This window comes from Peromyscus maniculatus, chromosome 2, assembly GCF_049852395.1.
Source record: "Peromyscus maniculatus bairdii isolate BWxNUB_F1_BW_parent chromosome 2, HU_Pman_BW_mat_3.1, whole genome shotgun sequence".
In the NCBI taxonomy this organism is placed as follows: domain Eukaryota; kingdom Metazoa; phylum Chordata; class Mammalia; order Rodentia; family Cricetidae; genus Peromyscus; species Peromyscus maniculatus.
In genome coordinates, this window is record NC_134853.1 from 121,784,973 (window position 1) to 121,806,292 (window position 21,320).

Consider the following 21,320-nt stretch of genomic DNA (forward strand, 5'->3'; position numbering starts at 1 on the left):
CAGGTGAAATACCAATGTACATAAAATAAAAATAAATAAATTATTGAAAAAAGAGATAGAAATAGAAGTAACCTCATGAGATTTATGCCACTATCATAAATAATACAGCCACAAAGAACCCTCCCTTCATTTTGGAGGGGTACACCTGAGGGTTAGTACCTCTTCTGTGGTACTTGGGATGGTCCTAAGTGCTCACAGATGCTAAGCAAGAGACTCTAGCACTGAGCTATATCTTTTGCAAATAAGCTCTTAAAAATGGGATTGTTTTTTCTTTCTTTTCTCTTTTTTTTCTTATTTATTTGAGACAGTGTCTCACTATGTAGCCTTGGCTATCCTAGAACTTGCTATACAGACCAGGCTGGTCTCAAACTCAAAAATCTGCCTGCCTCTGCCCCTGCCTCCCAAGTGCTGAGACTAAAGGGATGGACCACCATGCTCGGCTGGGGTTGTCTTTTATGGCTCATTGGTGAATGGAAAGGCAATTCAATTTCACAAATGGGCTGAAATTACATAGACTGAATATTAATCTCAAACCACATCTTAATACAATTTCTGTAACTAATAACTGACCATTCCTCACATCAGAAGAATCAGCTCCAGGCCACTGAGTACAGGCTACAGAAGGCAGCTCCTACAGAGAGCATTGTCACTCTGGGAAGGACAGGAAGCATGGAGGGCATGCAGAGCACTCATCTGCCTAGAAACTTCACTCTAGCTCCCATTCCTGAGAGTCTTGAACAGCATAAAAAAAACCAGGCCACAATTTTACTGCTACTTTGTACAAATATTCAAAGATTTGAATCATGCAGAAAGATATCAGAAAAACATTGCAGCAGTTAAACAGGAAGTATGAATGCATGTAAAATAACATTACAGCTAGGTGAGATGGAACATGCCTGGAACACCAGCATTTGGGAGGCTGAGGTAGGAAGATCATGAGTTTGAGGTCAGCCTAGACCACATAAAGTAAGACCCTGCCCCAAAACTAATGTCCCAAATCAATAACATGTCCCCACTATCCACTCAGGCTAGCAGGAAGGCTTACCTGATGTCTTTGGGAAGTTCTGGCAACTGCAGCTTCTTCATCATGGCATAGTGGGAGATGGCCAGGACAGCCATCCCCAGGCACTCATTCTCAATGTCATGTCCATCCTGCTCCGTCTTGGGGTCCCGAATGGGAGCCAGGCATTTGATCAAATCATACTGTCCCTGGGGATCAGAGAAGAGAAAAAAAAAAAAAAATGAGCTGCCACCTAAGCTTCAAGAGCCACCCATGTTGATCCTGAGAGGATCAAGATGGTCAAAATGCCACACAGCAAGAAAAGGAATCAGAGTGTCTCCAGTATTAAGGCTGTTTCCACTAAAATGGAGCACAAGGCAGTTAAGAAGATATTCTCCCTAGATTACTTCATTCATTCATTTAGTGAGTGTTTATCGAGTACTTGTTTGTCAAGGTTCGGTGAAGAGTACAAAATCATAAAGCCCTGTCATGGGGCTCTCTACACAAACAATGCCCATACACAGTATACATCAGGTCTGAACTGCATCAGAAACAGATAGAAGACACTGGGCCGACAGCATTAGCTTCACAGCCATGTACCAGCCAGCCTAGTGGAGGGACTGTGTGCATGCAGTTGGCAGGGCACCAGCTCCCTGTCGATGTGGGTTTGGGGAAAGGGGAAGGAGTCACATTCCACAGTGCATCATTACCACAAACCATTAGTTTGTCCCACACGTGTCAGTCACATTTTTAGTACAGAAAATGTCGCCAGAATACACGATCTCACGTATGGGGGGAGAGTATAGCATTCCACAAACTATAGGGACTTTAAAAACAAAATACAAAACAAGACTAAAAACCAGTACCCATAACTAGCCTTGTTCAGAGCAATGATGAGCCAGCACAGGCTCACACTCACTAAGCCCTAACCTCCCTGCTGGACGTGTGAGCCGCTACTTTACATCACCTTGGTCCTCACAACAGCACTTAGTCCTGGTGGAGAGGATGCAATCATGAGCAGGACATTCTCCTAGGCACTAGAGATTTAGCAATGGAGAAACTACATTTCTGACCTCATGGAGGGTCCATTCTGACGAAGAAAACCCGGAATCACTCATGTTAGATGCTTACAAAAAAGTGAAGTCAAATACAAGAGGGGCGTGGGAGCCAAGGGCTGAGATAAGCCTGACCCTGACTCCGGGGCACCGCCCCCAACCCTGCAACCGCCATGCCAATTCTCTGCTGGGGATCCCACTCCAGGAAGGTGGGTGTCCGCTGCTCTGCCTGGGTGAAGGTGGGTCTGCAGAGAGGTTTCCTTTTCTTTTATATTTGTGTTTATTCTTCATTTAACTTTTAAAACACTATTATAACTGAATATTAAAAACAGCAGCCAGGTAGTGAACACAGTATGATTACCGTCCCCCACGTTCACTACTGCAGAGAGAAGGACAGAGTAGAGGAGAGGTTTCTACTGAGACTCGAGTTTTCTCTGAAAGTACTTCAGTTCCATGCTCTTGTTTTGTTCTGTTTGGGAGTGGGGTGCTGTGGTCCCCTTGTGTCCACAATAGGACTTTTTCTTTCAGGTAATAAGAAAGGTCACAGGCCAGTTACACCAAGTTTTGAAAATGAACAAGGATCTACACCAACAATGCTTGAGGAGCAGAGAAAACCTGAAGCTGAGATCCTGGGAAGAGAAGGGAGAGTCTGTGACTGTCTATACAACTAACTCAAGGAACTCTCTGCGGAGAAGCTGGCTTTCCTGAAGGTGAGAGTCTAAAGCAAGGATGACATCATCCTTGAAGCTGGACACTCTTCCTCTCTTTGAACAGGAGTTCTTCCTGTTCAAGCCTTCCCACAGTCTCTATCACTAAAGTCTGTTCCTTTAAGAGGGATTCTTATTGAGTAGCCAACCCAGGCTGACCTCAAACTCCCAGCAGGAGTCTTTAGAGTTCTGGAGTTCTGGAGTTACAGGTGCCAGACACCATGCCCGGCCCCATGGTTTCTGATGCAGTGTATCTATGTATCATTTACAAACTCACTCTTTCTTGTTGTCTACCTTGAGTATACAATGGTACACACAGACACCATGTCGTTTCACTCAAGTACCCAGCGTCTTGGCAAACATAACCACATAAAGCAAACAAGACACAGACACCCAGTAAATGTGTTACATAAACGAATTGGTACGAGGCCAGCAAAGTGGCAGAAAGTAGGGGAAAGAAAAGTGGCTGGCCTGGAAAATCCACAGCTGGCAGCCAGCCCCTTGGTTGACATACTACCTTCCCCGGCTACCTGCCCTTCCCAGTCACCTGGGCAAGACCATCACAGAACGGGCCATCAAGGGCCACCAAGGACCCTGAGCCCCACCTGTTCTCACTCTCCTCATGAACTGCAGGCCTCCCGGCTCAAGTTTCCTACCTGCGCAAACAAATATTCCAGTGAACTGGCATCGAGGAGGGGGGTAGCTTCTGGAACCTTTTTCTTCTCATATCCATTCTTCTGCTTCTTTGGAGAATGTCGCCATACAGACTGCTCGTTGTCATTGGTTCCATGCCAGTTGGTAAAATAGAACCTAAAAGACAGTAGGAATAATGTCAACTGCGGCAGAAGAGTCCCTGGACTGCTGGCCTGGGCTGAAGCTGTGGAAACCAAAGGCACAAGCCTTGCATCTACAACCCTCATGACCGTGAGCAACACCCTTCTCACTCTCCCAAGTGTGCTGTACAAGGTCCCTCAACACCTCCTCTGGGTCAGGAGGATGATGTCCTAGTGATCACAGGACACTCTTCTGACACCTGTTAACACTGACCACACCTCCCTAGGTAAAAACACCTGCTGCCTACAACTAGCAGCTACCCTACAGCTCTAGTCCTTCATGGCTGTCCTTCTCTTCCTGGTCCTACCATTTCTGAAATCAAGTTCTGTCCTACAATCAACACTAACACAGTAGTGTTTCTTAGGTCCCAGTTGGCTGTTATTGAATTGGTGATGCATTTTACAAGGAGCAAGGCTTCAAAAGAGAAATACGAAAGCATCAGCTGTGGTGACCTGATGAAAGTGCACAGCACTTTACAGCTTTATACCACCTAATCCTAAGAGCACCACCCCAGGGCGACTCCACTGTTTCCTTGTGCAGATGGAGAAAACTGAAGTGCACTGAGGCGAAGTGACCGAACACTCCAAGTCTGACTCACTACCACTTTGGTCTGTCACTGCTGGGGAGACGGGGTGGATTGTAAGCTGTGGGAGAGTGGCTGCGCTACTCTGGCCCCGTTGTCACAGGCTGCAGACTCAGCTCTGTCTGGGGCTGTCTCCCACACAGGCCATGTCACTGAGAAGCAATTACTCCCACCCTGAAGAGCTCCTATTAAAGGCAGACAACAAAAGGGCCAGGACAGGAGACAGAGGGCTCTCAGGCACAGTCTCTGCCCTCTGTGAGTTCTCTGCCCACAATAACACAAAACAACAGGAAGTGGGACACATGTCATAAGCAGAACTACACTGTAGCTTTCACAGTCCCCACATACTTCTCTTTTCCTCTATAAACATCTGCTAAGAGCTACATTTCACAACTCCTAGATTTAAACTCGGTTATTTGGGTTTTTAAATAAAATGTAAACATCTCATGGATCCCTGGTGATATTATGAGCCGTTAACACCATGTTTAATAGGTAACTTGCCAGAATAATAACTTATCCTGGGGTGTACACAACCTGCAGGCTACAAGTTGAATATTCCTTGTTCTAGAATACAGACTGCAAGTAGGTACATGGATGAGACAAGATGCTTCTGAAAGAACAAGACGAGCTGAGCTGGCCAGGAGACAAGCAGGTACATCTTGGAACAGTGTGGGCAAAGTGAGAGCTCCCTGGCAGCAGAGGCCACAGCTGGCTTGCTCCGCACCAAACCCCCAGAGCATATAATATAGCAGGTGCTAAATGTGTGCTTGACAGATAAACAACAAGTGATGAACCAACCAACCAACGAACGAACGAACGAACGAACGAACAGACGGACGGACGGACGGACGGACGGACGGAGTCGCAGTCACCATGGAAAGGCAAGGATGGACACATTACTTTAAAGGTAACAGTCAGTATTTTGCAGCTTCCGGTGGTTGTGCACAGCCCATCGTCTCTGCAGCTCATGAAAGGAACTGGGAAACTGACTATGGGCTCCTGTGTTGCCTGCATGCAGAAAGAACCACACACTGCACAAACTACACCAGGTCACCCAAGCAGATGACAGTTCTCCCTTTGTTTCCATGTATGTTCTAGGAGACCAGATTCCAGTTACGCTAAGAGCCAAGGGGACCCACCAAGGCAGTGGCGAGTGTTTCTGTGGGGCCAGGCCTCACAGTACTCTTCACAGGAGCAACCGAGCACACCAGAGAGGAGTCAGTGAGGTTCCACACTTCTGTAAGCAGGAAGTAAGGAGTGAATCACCTGACCTGCTACAAAAGTTCAACCTGAGATCTGACTGAAGAGAATATAGGCCAGGTAAATTCGTCCAAGGGGTAGGTAAGACCACGACAGAACCACAAGCATTGTGTTCAACATGGCAGCTTCCCTGCAAGCTTGCCAAGAGAAGCGCTGAGGACAGGGACTCTCTGAACCAATCCAACCCATTCATCTAGGACCAAACGTCTTTAAATTGGTAAGCAAGATACAGTGATGTATGCTCACAATTCCAGTATTTGCGAGGCTTCTGTGGGAAGATTGCAAGTTCAAGACCAGCCTCGGAAACTTGGCAAGATACCATTCAAAAAAAAAAAAAAAAAGAAAAGAAAGAAAGAATAAAGAAAAAAGGTGGTGCTCACTTTGTCAGCACAAATACAGAGAAAATTACACGACCCAGCAAGCATAACATGCAAAGCTGTGAAGTGTTCCATACTTAAAAATAAAAGATGGCTATCAATACTAACAGTTTCCTAATTACTAATAAAACTAGAAACAAGAACACGCCACTTTGCCTGGGTTTTTATGTATGTCCTGGGTGAGAATCCAAATTCATATCCTCACAAGTACTTTATTGACTGGGCCAGCTCCAGTATAACTATAAAATTCTCAAAATTATCAATTTACTGTGAAATAAAAAAATTACCAAGCAGCTTACTGAACTTATCATATATAAATCCTGATAATATGGTACAGTTAAAACAGGGTGGGGAGTAGGTGTCGTGTTCTTACAGGCCATGCTCCTTTACAGAATGAGGGGTAGGAGAGAGCAAGAGATCAGCCAGATACACCTTGAAGTTCCTGTGGTGCACACCTTTAATCCCAGCACTTGGGAGGAAGAGGCAGGAGGATCTCTATGAGTTCGAGGCCAGCCTGGTCTACAAAGTGAGTTCCAGGACATCCAGGGCTATACAGAGAGACCCTGTCTCGGGGGAAAAAAAAGGTTCCTGAGAAACAACACTAGACATGACTACACATTTGAAGATTGCATTTAAACACTGTACCTAATGAAAGTTTTTAGGTTTCTACAGAATTTTACTGAAGTGAGTGATTTTCACTTCTAAGGGCTTCTTTTCCTGAAAACAAATAAAGAATATGATTGTCTTACATTAACATGTATCATAACTAACTGTCCAAATCATTCAGTAAAAACAAAAACCATGATTAAAGGGCAAGAATATTTCCTGAAATATAGCGGGATGCCACTGAAGGAGCGGCCAGCCCTTGCCCTCTTCCTGCGTCTTCTTCGGTGGTTAGATCACCAGCTTTCAAGCTCTTTGTAGACTGCTCGAATGCAAATGTTTGAGTTTAGGGTGGGATCTTTTCTCCAGCTTCAGAGAGACTGTGGTACAAGGCAGTATCCTGTTGAAGCGCACTGGCAGTGCTCTGAGGCCTCTGGGTCCTTCCTGCAGCTAACACAGAGCAAACAGGGAAACGCAGCAACCCGTTACCAGCACGGCACTGCCAAGATGGTTTACTGAGTGAGAAACTTCACCAGCTCTCCCACTGGGAAAACGGGAGAGCTGAGTCAGGCAAGCGCAGGTCTCCTGTAAATGCCCAATGCTGCCATGCTGGACTCTGACCTAAGTCTAGCCGCCTACGGGGAGAGAATCAGAACTCAAGGGCACGTCCATGTCCAGACTTCCAGCAGCAGGTCTATCTCCAGTTTGGATCACAGAACCAGCCCCCTGGCTGTGGGAAGTAAGATCAGAGTGAGAAAAAGAAACCAAGTGTAGTGAGAAGACTCAGCTAGGAGGGCTAACAAGTCCCCTAAATCTGGGGTGAGAAGCACGCCGCTCTCCACACAAGGTGAGCACCAGATGGAATGGTGCCACCAAAATGCAAAGGAGGTAGCAGTTGGAAGGTGTTTCCAGCATGGCCTGACATCCTCTTAGCACCTGAGCTAATCTACTGATTTAACCACATTTATACACCTCGAGACCCTTTTCAAAAAGGGACCGGCCTCCTTATCAGCTCCAAGGCTAATCACATGCTCACATGTGCTTCCAGCCATCCCAAAGACTCTCACTTCCACAGCAGCTTCTGCACACACTGACAAGGCTAAAGTCTGCCCCGATGGCAGCACCAGCTGTCTATGTGGCCTTGGGAGACTGAACAAAGTTCGTGACCCGGGGAAAAGTCAAGGAAGGCTCTTCAGAACAAAAGCATAAAAGTAACGAGCCAAGAGTCCTTAGGAGGTCACAGAATAACTCCTGGAGATCAAGACTGAGAATTTATCCCTGTCACCTCTTCAGGTGGTGTATAGAATGCTTCTTAGCCACAGCCTTCAGTAGGAAATACATTTTATAACATACCTCACAAGTCTTAAAACACAATGAGCTTAGGAGATCTATATCTCTATATATGGTTTCTTGTTTCTTTCCCTCTATTTTTTTCAAGTTCTGGTTATAACCCACTATGTTAAACTTATAATCATGACTCGCCATGTGGAAAACTTTGCTAGAGGATTGGATTCTATCCAAAACACTCTTTGTATCATGTTTACAAAATGTGGCAGAGGTGATCCAATTCACCTCAAATCACACTCCACCATGGAAGATGTCCCTTCTCAAGCCAAGCAGATACAAAAGTTACAAACCACAATGACTCCAGTACTTCTTCCTAAGTGACTCAGGGCCCTGGCCAAACACCGCCCCAGATAACATGACGAAACCCGCTAGCGCCAGCTCTGTGTGCTGTACCTCATGCGGTAGTGGAGCCGGAGAGACATCTTGTCGTCCACAGTGATGGTGTGATTCGGAGCGTACCAGAGCTTGGTGCTTTCATTGTACAGGGCGAAGAGGTTGTGACAAAGAGGAGAAATACCTGGGGAAAGAGCACACCAGAGAGCTACAGGCAGATGCACTTGGTCACCTGTTTCCAAAGAGCAACATAGGCAAAGATAAAAAAAAAATTCTCTCATCCAGAAACAATCTAGGTCACCCCATCCTCTTGGGGCAGATATAATTCTCGATTATGTTCACTCAGGGAGTTTTAATCATATTAATCAAGAACATGCATAGCTCCTCAGGAGCATGTACCGTGGCTCCTGGCAAACCAAATTAAAGCAATTTAAAAATAAAATTTGGTAGCATTTCTCATTACAGGGTCTTACCAAATTCTGATTAAAAAAGAAAAGGGCTATCTCAGAGGTCCACAGATCCTACCTGATGTGCATCTTTTTAATCACAGCAAGGAAGAAACATCTGAGAAATGTAGGAATTCCTCAATTTGCTTCCTATAATTTGTTTAAACAATTCTGACTCTGTGATTACGCAATCATATACACAAAGAAGTTCCTGGCCACCATACAACTGCATATTAGGATAAACAATAAACAAAGTGACTTCGCCAGTGATTAAAATGTCTTGTCATTAATAATTAAATGCACTAAGTACTCTTTACACTATCATAAATGTATTTATTGGCATTAACCAGCAAGAAGATCCCTTAACAAAGCTGGCCCAATAGTGCTGGGTCCACTACCTGCTCTTTTAAAAATAACCAGCACGCTGAGAAACCAGATCAGGAAGGGCCATCAGGAGATAGCACACACATGTATTCCAACAGAAGAATGAAGGGATACGAGTGCCAATGATCAGTTGTTACTATTATCTTTAGCACTAGCCAGATCTCAAGTTAAGAAATAGTAATCGTAATTAACATCTCCACTCCCACCCTCATAAAAAGATTGCTTCTCCAGAAACAACAGTGGCATCAACAAGGCCATTCCTGACCCTTACAGCCTCTTCCAGTTTGGACCCTGGGTTGAGAAGTTACAGGTGCCTGGGCATCTCAAAATCCTCTTCCTGTCACTTCAATTTGTGCCTCTCAGAAGAAAAAGTGTGGACTGGCAAGACAGCTCAGCAGGTAAAGTCACTTGTCCCTGAGCCAGATGACCTTAGTTCAATCTCTGGGACCCACATAGTGGAAGGAGAAAACCAACAATTTGTCTTCTGATCTCCACCCATGTGTGCTCACGTGCATGTACACACACACACACACACACACACACACACACACACGTAAAAAAAGAAAAAGGAAACATAGAGGAAAGTTTTCCCTTTAGTTACTCCCAAGCACATCTTCCTTTGGAAACAAGAGCCAATATATTCTTCCCCATACATAAGCCTCTCCCCTTTTGTTGGTGTTTTGGTATATCAGTCACTTTAGGCAGAAAGATGTGTACTGGGAAGTAAATGGAGCCTCCAGACAAGCCGTATACCTAACAAGACCTTAAACTAGTGACAACATCCCCACAATGCTGCTCTCAAAGCTAAGAGCACAGGTAGAGCATGGACCAGACTCTACAGCATCACTGCGAGTTACTTCATCACGTAAGAAGAGTTACTACAATCCTTCCCAAGCAGCTTTATTGGAATACAATTTACAATTATAAAAATCTACCTGTTTTAAGTGTATATCCCATTGAACATCAATAAATTAAGTCGGTGAGATATGTGGCTATGTTATGGTTTTATGGGCTTACTTTCCATCTAAAATTAGGTAGGCAAACACCAACACACCTCCATGCTGGAAGGATTATGAACAGAGATCTACCTTGTTAGGTGCTCTGGTTTCTCACCCTAGCAAGGTAACAGGCTAACTTTAAGTAACAAGTCTCATTTTTTCTTTTTTTGTTTATTAAGTTTCAGGTTAGCACACAAGGGCCTCACTATGGCATTTCATATGTATGTATTTTTATAAACAAATCTCACTTTTACAAAGAGACGATGAACTCCCTTATTGTCCTCTTCACAATCTAGCATGACCAAGCCACAGGGCAACCCTAAGATTCTCACTTCAGCCCAGCACCCATGGGAGAACAGACCAGAGAAGGATAGGCCAAACTTTAAGGAGTATATTAGGAAACAGTACTACTAATTTCACATTCACACTTACACTGGGTGCTTTACACAGCACCCCGACTAGTGCTAATGTCATTCCAATTACAGATATGTGGGAGAAAAGAGAATTGAGCTTTGGCTGGAAGTGATGGTGAACGCTTATAATCCCACACCCATGTGGGTGTCAGGAGAAATACAGCTTTGAGGCAAGCTTGAGCTATATACTGAGTTCTAGAACAGCCTGAACTATTAAATGAGCCGGTCTCAAGACTGAGCCTTACAGAAGACAAGGGTCATTCCTTGGTATTCTATAGCTAGCTCACTAATGATAAAGGAGGAATATGCCATGTTTCAGTGGGAAGTAAAATCCAGGATTAGGAAATAAGGCAGAACCTTGGCTTCCAGAATGTACACCTTGTTCTCAGCAGAAATAAAAGGAGAAGAGAGTCCACATGTGCTTCTGGAGAGTGCAGCCCTGCAGCCTCCCAACCCTGCAGCCTCCCAGCCCTGCAGTCAATACTCACTGCACTCCTGAGCGGCCCGGATGCATAGCTCCTCTGCAGTGTACTGTCCATTGCCCAGGCGGAGTGGCTCCCTATCCAACAGATAGAAGGTCACTTCCACTCCTGGCTCAGGGACCACCTGCTTCACCTCAGTCTTCTTGAAGCTCCTCATTTTAGCACAGAACGCCATGGCATTGCAGTCCTCTTTGATATTTAGATACTGTAGGGAGGAAAAGAAGATGATGCAGTCATTCCATGTGCTGTTTGCTATGAAGGAAAGCAGGCAGGCATCTGTGGTGTTGGATGAGAACTGCTACCCTTTTCCATCCTGAATACCAACGAGGTCAGGGATTACAAGTGAGATGAAACCATAAAAATGATTAATTATGCATGGTAACTAAGCAATCAGACTATATTCCCAACAATGAGAATAATCTTAGGCATGATTCGAATTGTTTTCTCTATTTGCACACTAGTTGTAGTTGAAAAGTAAGCTCTCATCTGGAGCCAATAGTGTTAAAGGACTGGTGCATCATTAGAATACTGCTGCCTCTTCTGGGATCACACAACTTCTAAACTATCTACAGAAAGAATCGGTCTTTCCATCTCATGTCTATCCTCTACAGAACAGGAAGCTTGGTGAAGAAATAGGCCATGCTGTCTCTGTGCTCCTGTCCTCATCTGAGGCAGTGTACACAAAGTGACTACTACTTATGCACGCGTATAAATCACACGAAGGGCCATGAAAAGTGATGACTCGGGACAGGCCCCCAACACCTGAGGGAAGCAGAACAGGCATCTTGTGCAGGACAAGACACACAAGTAAATTCTTTGCAAGAAAAATCACTCACAAGGCCTTCAAAACAAGTGGTCCAGGACCAAAGCAGTCCCAGGACTGAGCCCAAGGCAAGGCCACTGGAGGAAAGAGCAAGGGGGACCCCACATATCCTTCAGCCCTTGCCCAACACCGATGACCTCCCAACCATTTTCCTGCCTCAAACTATTGCCTGCCTGCCTGCCTGCCAATCTAGGCTTCACTTGAGTTTCCAAGTCTTATCTCTGTAATACAGATCAGATCCTCCACTAGTTGCCCATTTTCGAGACTAGTCTCAAACTGAAACAGCTCTATCTCCTGGTTAGCTGGTCCCATCACCTCATCTCCTCTCCCTTCTAGCTGCTTAAAACCCAGGCCACCAGGTAGCCCTGTCTCCTTACCCCCACCCATTCTGCTCCCTACGCGGTCTTCAAATGTGCTGATTCCACCACTAATATACTCACCTCTTAGCTTCCATGGCAAAGCTGAATCTTCTTCAGAAACCAGTCCAGACTGGCACTTCCTCCAAGAAGCCCGAGTCCAGCTGTACCCGTATACTGGATGCTGTCTCTCCTGTGTTACTAAACTTACCACACTAGCCACAAGGTATCAATCATGGTCATCGTATGCATGCACCTGTCCACTGTGAACTCCCTGAGCATAAGAGCTGTATTCGTCTTTGTATACCCAGTAACAAGCACAGAGACTTGCATACAGTGAGTACTTGGGAAAGGATACAAGGATGTCCCCAAATAGTCCTATACAACCCTCAGCACCAAATCCATTTCCTTGGTCTATTAGCTGTCATGATGACAGGAAGTGAGATAATTTAAATGGGTCTCACTGTTACAAATCAAAGGCATTCAATTTTAGTTTATAATATCCAAAACAAATCTAAAAACCAGAATCTACTTGAAATCAGGCTGAAAAACTAAGTTAATTGACTCACCTTGCAGTTCAGATAACCAACATGAACATTCAACAGTATTTTAAGCCTGCTTCACAACGTGAGACAAAACAAACCTCTGTCTTAGAGATTCTTTGTAGACACAACAGAGGAAGAATTCAAAAGAACTCTAAAGAAACAATTAGGTATCCATACATACTGTACATGTACAAGGCATAGCACTATTAGAAACAGAAAGAAAATGCCCACTGACAACTTTTGACAGGAGAGGACCCATCGTACAAGTTGTCTCTACAGCTGTTGAAACATAACAGGTGTGTTGGGGTCCTCTGGGTAATGCAATATGCACTGATACCCGAGAGAACAGACAATAAACTGTTAGCAGTGTGGCAAGCCAGAAGAGGTTACAGAAACTTTAACTTTACTTCCTGGAGCTTTTGGTATGCACAGACTGTTTAAGCCAGCATATACAAAACTGGGAATGAATAATATACAGATTTTTTTAATAATTAGAGGACAGAGTATAGACAGTCCTATAGGCTGGAAATCTCAGTTTAGTACAATAGTGCAGATATAATCCCAACACTGGGTAGGCTGAGGCAGGAAGATCTCAAGTTCACAACCACTCTGGGCCACAAAGTAAGGTCCTGCCTCAAAAGAAAATACCCAGAAGGTAAACGTGCATACCTGCATTTATTCGGTTGTCCAGTGTTCCCGAAAAGCAGACTGGATTTTCTTCTTTACTTCCCAATGCCCATTCAGAGCTGATCTAGGGACAAAAAAATCAATCAATCAATCAACTTGGAGGTGGTTAGATTTGAAAATAAGAGTGTATTTTCACTAAGGAAAAAGCAAAACCTACGTAGGAAGGAAAATGCACTGGGGGAACGGGATAAAAGGTGACTGGGAGACATTAGGATGGCAGAGACAACCTCGAGTATAAAATCAAAGATGTTTCATTGTTCCAAGGAAAGAAGCCAGAGCTTCTGTTCGTGGTGTAGAGTATCCTGTCCTAAGAACAGCTCTGGACACCTCTCCCCTGACCTGTGACTGGCAGTTCAGATGCCCAAAGGTGCTCATTCCTACAAAGTGTTTTTGCCAATGAACAGCTGCCAACTAACGTATGGATTCATATTTGGCTTCTCTTTATTACTGAGCACATTTGGTCAGAATCTACGTGAAGAAAAGTACAGCCCTGGATAGTACCTGGCAGCAGAGATGGACTAGGAGCAAGAGATGAAAATGGGCTAGCAGCGGTCCCCATCATCTTACATCATCACTATGGGAGACAGCAGGAATAAAAATCCGAAAGCAAGAGTACCACGGGACCTCTTATGCTCCTTTCACCCACTGGGTGACAGGCTAGAGAGAGTAAGAAAACCCTTTCTACAATGCCTGAGAGTTAGTAGAAGTACTGATGGTGGGAGCTGGAGAGATAGCTCAGTGGTTAAGAGCATTTGTTCTTGCAGAGGACCCGGGTTCAGTTCCCAGCACCCACCTGTGTCATACAAGCATTCATAACTCTAGTTTCTAGGGCCCCGAAAACTTTTTCTGAGATCCAAGGGAAACACACAATGCTCAAACATACACTCAAGCAAAAAATATTCAATCCACAGAAAATGTTTTTAAAGCACTTATAAAAGTAGTAACAATAGGCCAGGCAGGAAATATGAGTGTGAATTTTGATGTGACAACTTTGGTTTGGCAATTAGGATATAAGTACCTTCAAAAACACTCAAATAACAAATCATTTTGCCTTCAGCTTTTAAAATAAATAAGAATACATGACAACTGCTTGAAGACTATGAGTAGACACACTGTCCCGTAACAACAGTCACTAGAAAATAACTAAATAATAATGCTGTGCTTTGTGCAGAAGTGGGACTTCAAAAGCTACATTTAGATGTCTTCCATTCACTTTGCATGACTCTCCATCTTAGAAAAGGAACTGGCTGAGGAAAAGAGCAAGGTGGTCCCTGCCCACATGGAGCTTATAACCTGCAGGAACAGCAGAACCAGCCAGAGAGACAGAGACAGGCAGTACAGACTGGGACTGTGATGGACAGAGCCTGGGGCTCAGGGAGGCAGTAACACAGAATGGAGATGGATGTGGGAGAAGGGAGTGGGAGAGGGAAGGTAAAAACGCCAACTGTCGGAAGCAGTCTGAGCAAAAGCACCAGCACGTGCAAAGGCCCTGGAGTGAAAGCACCAGGCCGGGGAACCTAGACTAGTCCTTCTCACACTGGGCATGGGCAAACTTGCTAAGAACACAGCTGCATGCCTTTACCACGGACAAACAAAACCTGACCAGGAACTCAACTTCAGCAAAGGGTCACAGACTCAGAGCCCTCTAGAAGAGCAGAAGAAATTGTACTAGTCCCAGCAGGCCTAGGTTCTGTCTATGGGGGCTACTGCATAATCCTTTTTGTGCTTATACACTAGAGATAGAGATAGAGATAGAGATAGAGATAGAGATAGAGATAGAGATAGAGATAGAGATAGAGATAGAGATAGAGATAGATAGATAGATAGATAGATAGATAGATAGATAGATAGATAGATAGAGAGAGAGAGAGAGAGAGAGAGAGAGAGAGAGAGATTGATTGATTAGGTAGGTAGGTAGGTAGATTTTATATCCGGGCCCCAGTTTCCCTTCCCTCCTCCCCCTGTTCTAACCCTCAAATCCACTTCTCCTCCGCTTCTGTTTAGGAAAGGGCAGGTCTCCCATGGATATCAATAAAACATGACATATCAAGTTGCATTAAGACTAAGCACCTCCCTGTGCATTAAGGCTGGGCAAGGTGACCCAGTATACGGAGTAGAGTTCGAAAAGCCAGTAAAAGAGTCAGAGAAAGCCCCTGCTCCCACTGTTAGGAGTCCCCCAAGAGGACCAAGCCACACAACTGTAACATACATGCAGAGGGCCTAGGTCAGTCCCATGCAGGTTCCCTGGTTGTTGGTTCAGTCTCTGTGAGCCCCTAACGAGTCCAGGTTAGTTGGTTCTGTGTTTTGTTTTGTTTTGTTTTGTTTTGTTTTTTGTTTGTGGTGTCCTTGACCCCTCTGACTCTCACAATCCTTCCTCCCCTCTTCTGCAGGACTCCCCAAAGTTTTTTAAATATATAACATTAGGTCATGCAGTACTTAATCTGAAGAGTCAGAGTTTCCTGGGCCTCACACAGTTTTCAAGTCATTAACCTGCTCCTACAACAGGATATCACTGCAACCTCTAAGCATGGGAAGTTTGGTTTCCCGTTCTTCATTATCTGCTGCAAACAGCACTATCCTGAATCCCAGTGTATCTCATCTTCAGATGACCCTCCAGCATTGCTGGCAAACAGTGATGCAGTTCGGATTCGTGAGGCCTAGCCTGAACTCGGAGAAACAAGGTTAGGCTATGGGATTCGTAGACAATTTACTCTGATGTTTTGCATGCTGAATTAATACAATGAACTCTCAGAAAACTGACATTCTAATAATAAAAATAACATACACAACATTTAAAACCCATGCTACGACCTGTACTAAGCTCTTCAAGGATAGCACCCTGGATCTACTTTCAAGAAAGGATGACTGCCCTTGTTCATGATGACAAGTAATTTTGGTGTTACATTTGTACAATGGCTTCATTCAAGACACATTTCTGTCAAAATAAACCCAACTATGATTTACCTGATCACTTGTAGGGGAAGGAGAAAAGGAGCAAAATCATTCTTTGGTTTTGGAAAACAAGTTAAGTTTCTTATTAAAAAACAAAGTTTTCAGTCCCAGAGGCACAGACCAGCAGGAACCATGAAACAGCCTTTAAAAGACACATTTCACTGGGGATTTCAAGTGGATGTTAAGCAGCTTAGAAAACAGGAACAATAAAGATAAACAACCCAAAGTGTCTGGGTGAAAGCAGTAAACTCTTCCCCCTTATTATACCAGCGACTTAAAAAATAGCCTTCATTCAGTGGCAGAGGGTTACTTTGTGGCCCAAGTCTGTTGGTACTGGTTTATGCAAGGGAAAATCAGAGATGTTCTGTAGATTTCTTAAATTCTTTATCACAGTCTTACGTAAGTGGCAAGCACCTCTGATAGTTTCTGACTGATGGACAAGTAAAACAAACAAAACAGTTTGTGAGTCTAAATGCAACCAACTCAGAACTATTTCCAAATAGGCAAAGTTCCAGCAATTTCTATATGATAATCCAGACAGCTCCTGAAGTATTAGTGTTTGTGTAAGGGATAAACAGATGACTACATTTTAGATAGAGGGCAAAAGAGAAACTTTACCTCACAGTTCTCATGTTCCAGAATACCATCATCAGAAGTGAGTGTCTGTGACAAAGACACTGCCAGATTGTGCAGCAAGAAGACCGAGTGACGGTGTAATAAAATTAAGAATCTAAATAAAACAATGCATGAACCTGATTATTTTCACTAAAAACACCACCTTGCCAGGAGCCATGGTACATGCCTTGGGAGGCAGAAGCAGAAGTCTCTCTCTGAGTTAGTCCGGCCTGTTCTATACACTGAGTTTCAGGTCAAAAGACACTGTCTTACCTACAATGAATCATTTTAAGAAATCAAAGACCTTTCTAAAGCAGAAAGTACTGATAAAATGTTGAAAAACTCAGAGAAAAGGAAAAGAGAACTTTATAATGTTGAATACTCTGGGCTGGGAACCTGCTGGGAAAAGGCATAGGACAAACAGAAGCCTGGTACCATGCAGCAGTCAGGTATGCTGAGGGTCAAGTACAAAGGCTAGAATCCTACTGACCTGGACTTGAATCTGGCTTCCCAGGCAAATGACTTAGCATCCCTGAACCTTGTTATTCCCACTGCAAGTAGGGAGATAAAAGAGCATTTATCTCACAGACTGGCAAAAGCTAAGTATTACACATAGAGCATCCAACAGACTTCCACTCTCAGGAAGCCCTATATGTGGATCGTAATTTCTGTTCATCTGATTATAGCTATGGCATACAGTGCCAGCCAAGGAGGAGCCCCAGCATGCACAAAGTATCTTCAGTTTATGACAGAGCAAACCACTAGCACTTCAATGTGTGGGAAACCTGAGCTGTGTGGGGCTAATCAGTGTGAGTGACAAGAGTCCCAATGTGTGGCTCCTGATTGGAGGACCTTGCTCTTTCCGCAAAGATTGTCCTACAGTCACCATTATCCTGTCTTCTCTGGCTTTTCAGTAGTTTTCCATCTAACATCATCCAGGACACTGATCTCATGACACGCCTTCTAAAACTGTCAGAGAGAAAGCCATTAAGCTAGGTGTGGTGCTGAGGGCCTACACAATCCAGCACCCAGGAGGCTTGAAGGATTACAAATTCCAGACCAGCCTAGGCTACAAAGTGAGTTTGAAGGTCAACCTGGTCTGCACAGCAAGACCCTATCTCAAAACAAGCAAGAGCATCAAAGTCATTAAACTGCCCACCCTGACTGTGCTCCAGCCCACAGCTCTAGGCCCCTGCCACCCTGGGGTGGGAGAAGCAGTGTGGCAGTGATTCGGCACAAGCCTACCTTGCCTGGACATGGAACTTTCTTAGGTCCTCACAGTTCAGGAAAACCATCTGCTGTCTTCTCGTCACACCACAATGCCACCAACCACCAGCACCACGGACTGTCTCCCAAGACCCAGCACTTGGCTAAGACCTGGGTAATGTTCTGCTGAGAGCTCAGCAAGACACTGTAAAGCTGCTGGACTCCAGCCAAAAGAATGACATAATACAATTACAAAACTTGCATTTTTTCCCTGTCAGTGAGTCAGAATTATGGCTTTTCTATATGCCATGCCTGTCACACAGAATCACTCACTTCTAACTACAGTAGCGATTCCAGGAATATGCCACAATAGTAAAAGCTGCTTCATTTACAATAAACTTCTAGGAATGAGCAAATGATCAATGCCAAGTCAATGGGTCAGACTCTGCCTTGTTCCCAAAGAGCCTGCTTTAGGCAAGAGGAGGTCTCTGACCAGAGCAAACAGTACTCTGTTTAATTAGTCAGTCAGTGTCTTCCTAAAAGCCACACTGTACCAAGATGCTGGGCAGCTCGATTCTGCTTTACTTTTCTTTCTTTTAAACTAATTACCATTAATGTATCTATAATGTTATTAAAGAGGCCATGGTAAGATTTAGTGAAGCCATCTCCACTGACTTCCTTGGGGTCAAAGACATGGTGGCTGAAGTGGATTCTCAGAAGGGGGAAGTTGGGCCAGGCCTGGCAGCACAGCCTATCATCCCAGCACTTAGGAAGAAGACGCAGAAGGGTCATGAGGTTGAAGCCAGCCAGAGCTACAGAGCAAATCCCCAGCTAGCCTGGATGACATACTGAGGACTTGTCTCTAGAACGGGGTTGGGGAGTAGAGAGATGATAGGCAGGACATAGACACCTGTCTTTCAGTCAGCGCTTCTTAAACAGCCATCTAAGGGACTTGAGAGCACCATGACAACGAAACCTAGCATTTATTACACATTTTTGTCCCTAAAAGGGCTTTCAAATATTTGACCAAATTCAGGATTCATAGTCCCTTACACAGATGAAAAGACCTGGCTTAGGACATTCCCACGATCAACTGCCAGTGGGTGGCACCCCCTGTCCAGTGCCCCTGCTGCCATCCTGTTCCTTTCTGGAAAAGATGCAGGCTGCAAGGAATCCCCACACACAACATGGGAACAGAGACTAAGCATGCATGTATACCAAAACCTTGAGGTCCATTTCCAGCTGGTAAGACAAACAGGAGCCTCGGCATCTGGAGGAGGATGCACTAGGATACCAAAAACTGGCAGTGGGGACCGCAGTCAAGAAGGTACAGTGTGAGGCTTGGGCTGGGAAGCCATCTGGGAAAGGAGCAGCTGTCAGATTGGAGAAATCAAGATTGAGAGGGCGGGAGGGCTGTGCAACTATTCTAGAAGAGGGCCAGAAGAATGGAAAAGCCCCAGCCCCAGCAGATGCTTGGACCAGGAGGACCGGGAACGAGCACACAGGAAAAGGCCGGAAGGACTAGACGTTACAGAGAAGTGGGGAGGGTGCGGAAAGAGTCTGTGCCAGTCTGTCTCAGCAAGACAAGTGACCAGGACGTGCCTGGTCTTGAGCAAGCCTCCTAACTCTCCGGGCTCAAGTTCTGCACAATGAAAAAGCATTAGATGATCTCTAGGGCTCTATACAGATGAAAGCAGAAGTCTGGGCCTCCGAGAGTCACCCCAACCTGGGTTGAGTGATCAGATCTGCTTCTTTCCATGTGACCTTGGGTACTTCCTTAACCTCTGTGACTTTCTGTTTACAATATAAAACTAACTAAAAAACTGACTACTTTGCAAGACTGTTATGATAATTAGAGTTCCCTAATCTTATGCCAAAATTAAAAGCTTTACGGCCATTAGATCAGTTTCTCTTAAATTTACATAAGCCTTTAAATTTTTTTTCTTAAGATTTAAAGGGGGAGCCGGGCGGCGGCGGTGGCGCACGCCTGTAATCCCAGCACTTGGGAGGCAGAGGCAGGCGGATCTCTGTGAGTTCGAGGCCAGCCTGGTCTATAGAGCTAGTCCAGGACAGGCTCCAAAGCTACAGAGAAACCCTGTCTCGAAACCCCCCCAAAAGAGGGGGTGGGGTGGGGATGGCTCAGTTGTCAAAGTGTCCGCTGCATAAGCATGAGGGCCTCCATTCAGATTTCCAGCACCTGTGTCAAAGCTGGGGGCGGCAGTGCATGGCTGCAGCAGGTGCATGGCTGCAGCATGGCAAGGCGGTAGGAGTGCAGAGGGGCGGAGCCGTGATGCGCACTGGCCAGCCTAAGTGAAGGGATGCCTGGGGTTAATCCCGCTGCCGCACACATATGCACACATACAAGTGAACAAGTACATACATGGGGGGGGGGGCGCAAAGCAAATGTGAGAAACTATGTTGTCATAAGGTGACACAATTTTTCACTAATATAATTTAGGCAATGCCATGAAGCCAAGGACAAGGAACCTTGCTATCTGACACACCTCTTGGCAAAGTCTGAAGGAAACCATGACTTTGGTGACTAAGAAGTGACCCTGAGCTCCCCACCCACCCACACACACCCCTTGCTAATTTGTGCTAATTTATTTGTGTGTCCTAAAATTTGTACAAATTTCTTTGGGGGCAAAAACCCATTTACATGGATCCTGGACATCTTTAACCCCTTGGCATTCTCAGGTACAAACGACAGTCACTTATCTGAGTAGTTAGGGTGATAGTGAGTGTGAGAGCATGAGGGGCAGACGACCGTGCTAGCACCACCACCAAGGGTCACAAGTCATCGCCAGGTGGGGACTCTGCTTCCTGCACAACTCCTTAAAAGCTCAGTAGCCAGAAGGAGAGAGTCAGAGCCCCTCAGCCCTACAGCCTCATGGAAGACGACTCAGGAGACCAAGCAAGCAATACAGATCAAGTTCTGGACAACCCCAAACAGAACATCACTCACTCTGTGCTCTAAAGCAATTTGGTTATTGCCTTAAAATATACTTGGATGCCGGGCGGTGGTGGCGCACGCCTTTAATCCTAGCACTCGGGAGGCAGAGCCAGGCGGATCTCTGTGAGTTCGAGGCCAGCCTGGGCTACCAAGTGAGTTCCAGGAAAGGCGCAAAGCTATACAGAGAAACCCTGTCTCGAAAAACAAAAACAAATAAACTATATATTAAAAAAGGAGAAAATGGATTTAAAAAAAAAAAGTTTTCCCTACAAAGTTCCCAGTACTTCTCAGCCAAGAAATCATGATCAGTATGTATGACTAACAAGGACTCCCCTTTTTTTTTCCCTTCAAGGCTGGAGAT

At 45.0% G+C, this 21,320-nt stretch overlaps 1 protein-coding gene across 5 annotated transcripts in view; it reads right to left on the reverse strand.

The window, feature by feature from the left end:
• Window positions 1-21,320, reverse strand: part of Jak1 (Janus kinase 1) — a 120,895-nt gene that overhangs the window by 32,009 nt on the left and 67,566 nt on the right. For 3 of the 5 annotated variants that reach the window (XM_076564564.1, XM_076564566.1, XM_076564565.1), the window contains 5 exons: window positions 13,216-13,297; window positions 10,829-11,027; window positions 8,160-8,283; window positions 3,419-3,572; window positions 1,046-1,209 (listed from right to left, as the gene is read on the reverse strand). In XM_076564564.1, coding sequence (XP_076420679.1) covers window positions 1,046-1,209; window positions 3,419-3,572; window positions 8,160-8,283; window positions 10,829-11,027; window positions 13,216-13,221 — 647 coding nt within the window. In that variant the 5' untranslated portion in view covers window positions 13,222-13,297. Of the gene's footprint in view, window positions 1-1,045; window positions 1,210-3,418; window positions 3,573-8,159; window positions 8,284-10,828; window positions 11,028-13,215; window positions 13,298-18,045; window positions 18,223-21,320 lie in introns of those variants that run through there. The other 2 variants (XM_076564568.1, XM_076564569.1) reach the window with 2 other exon arrangements.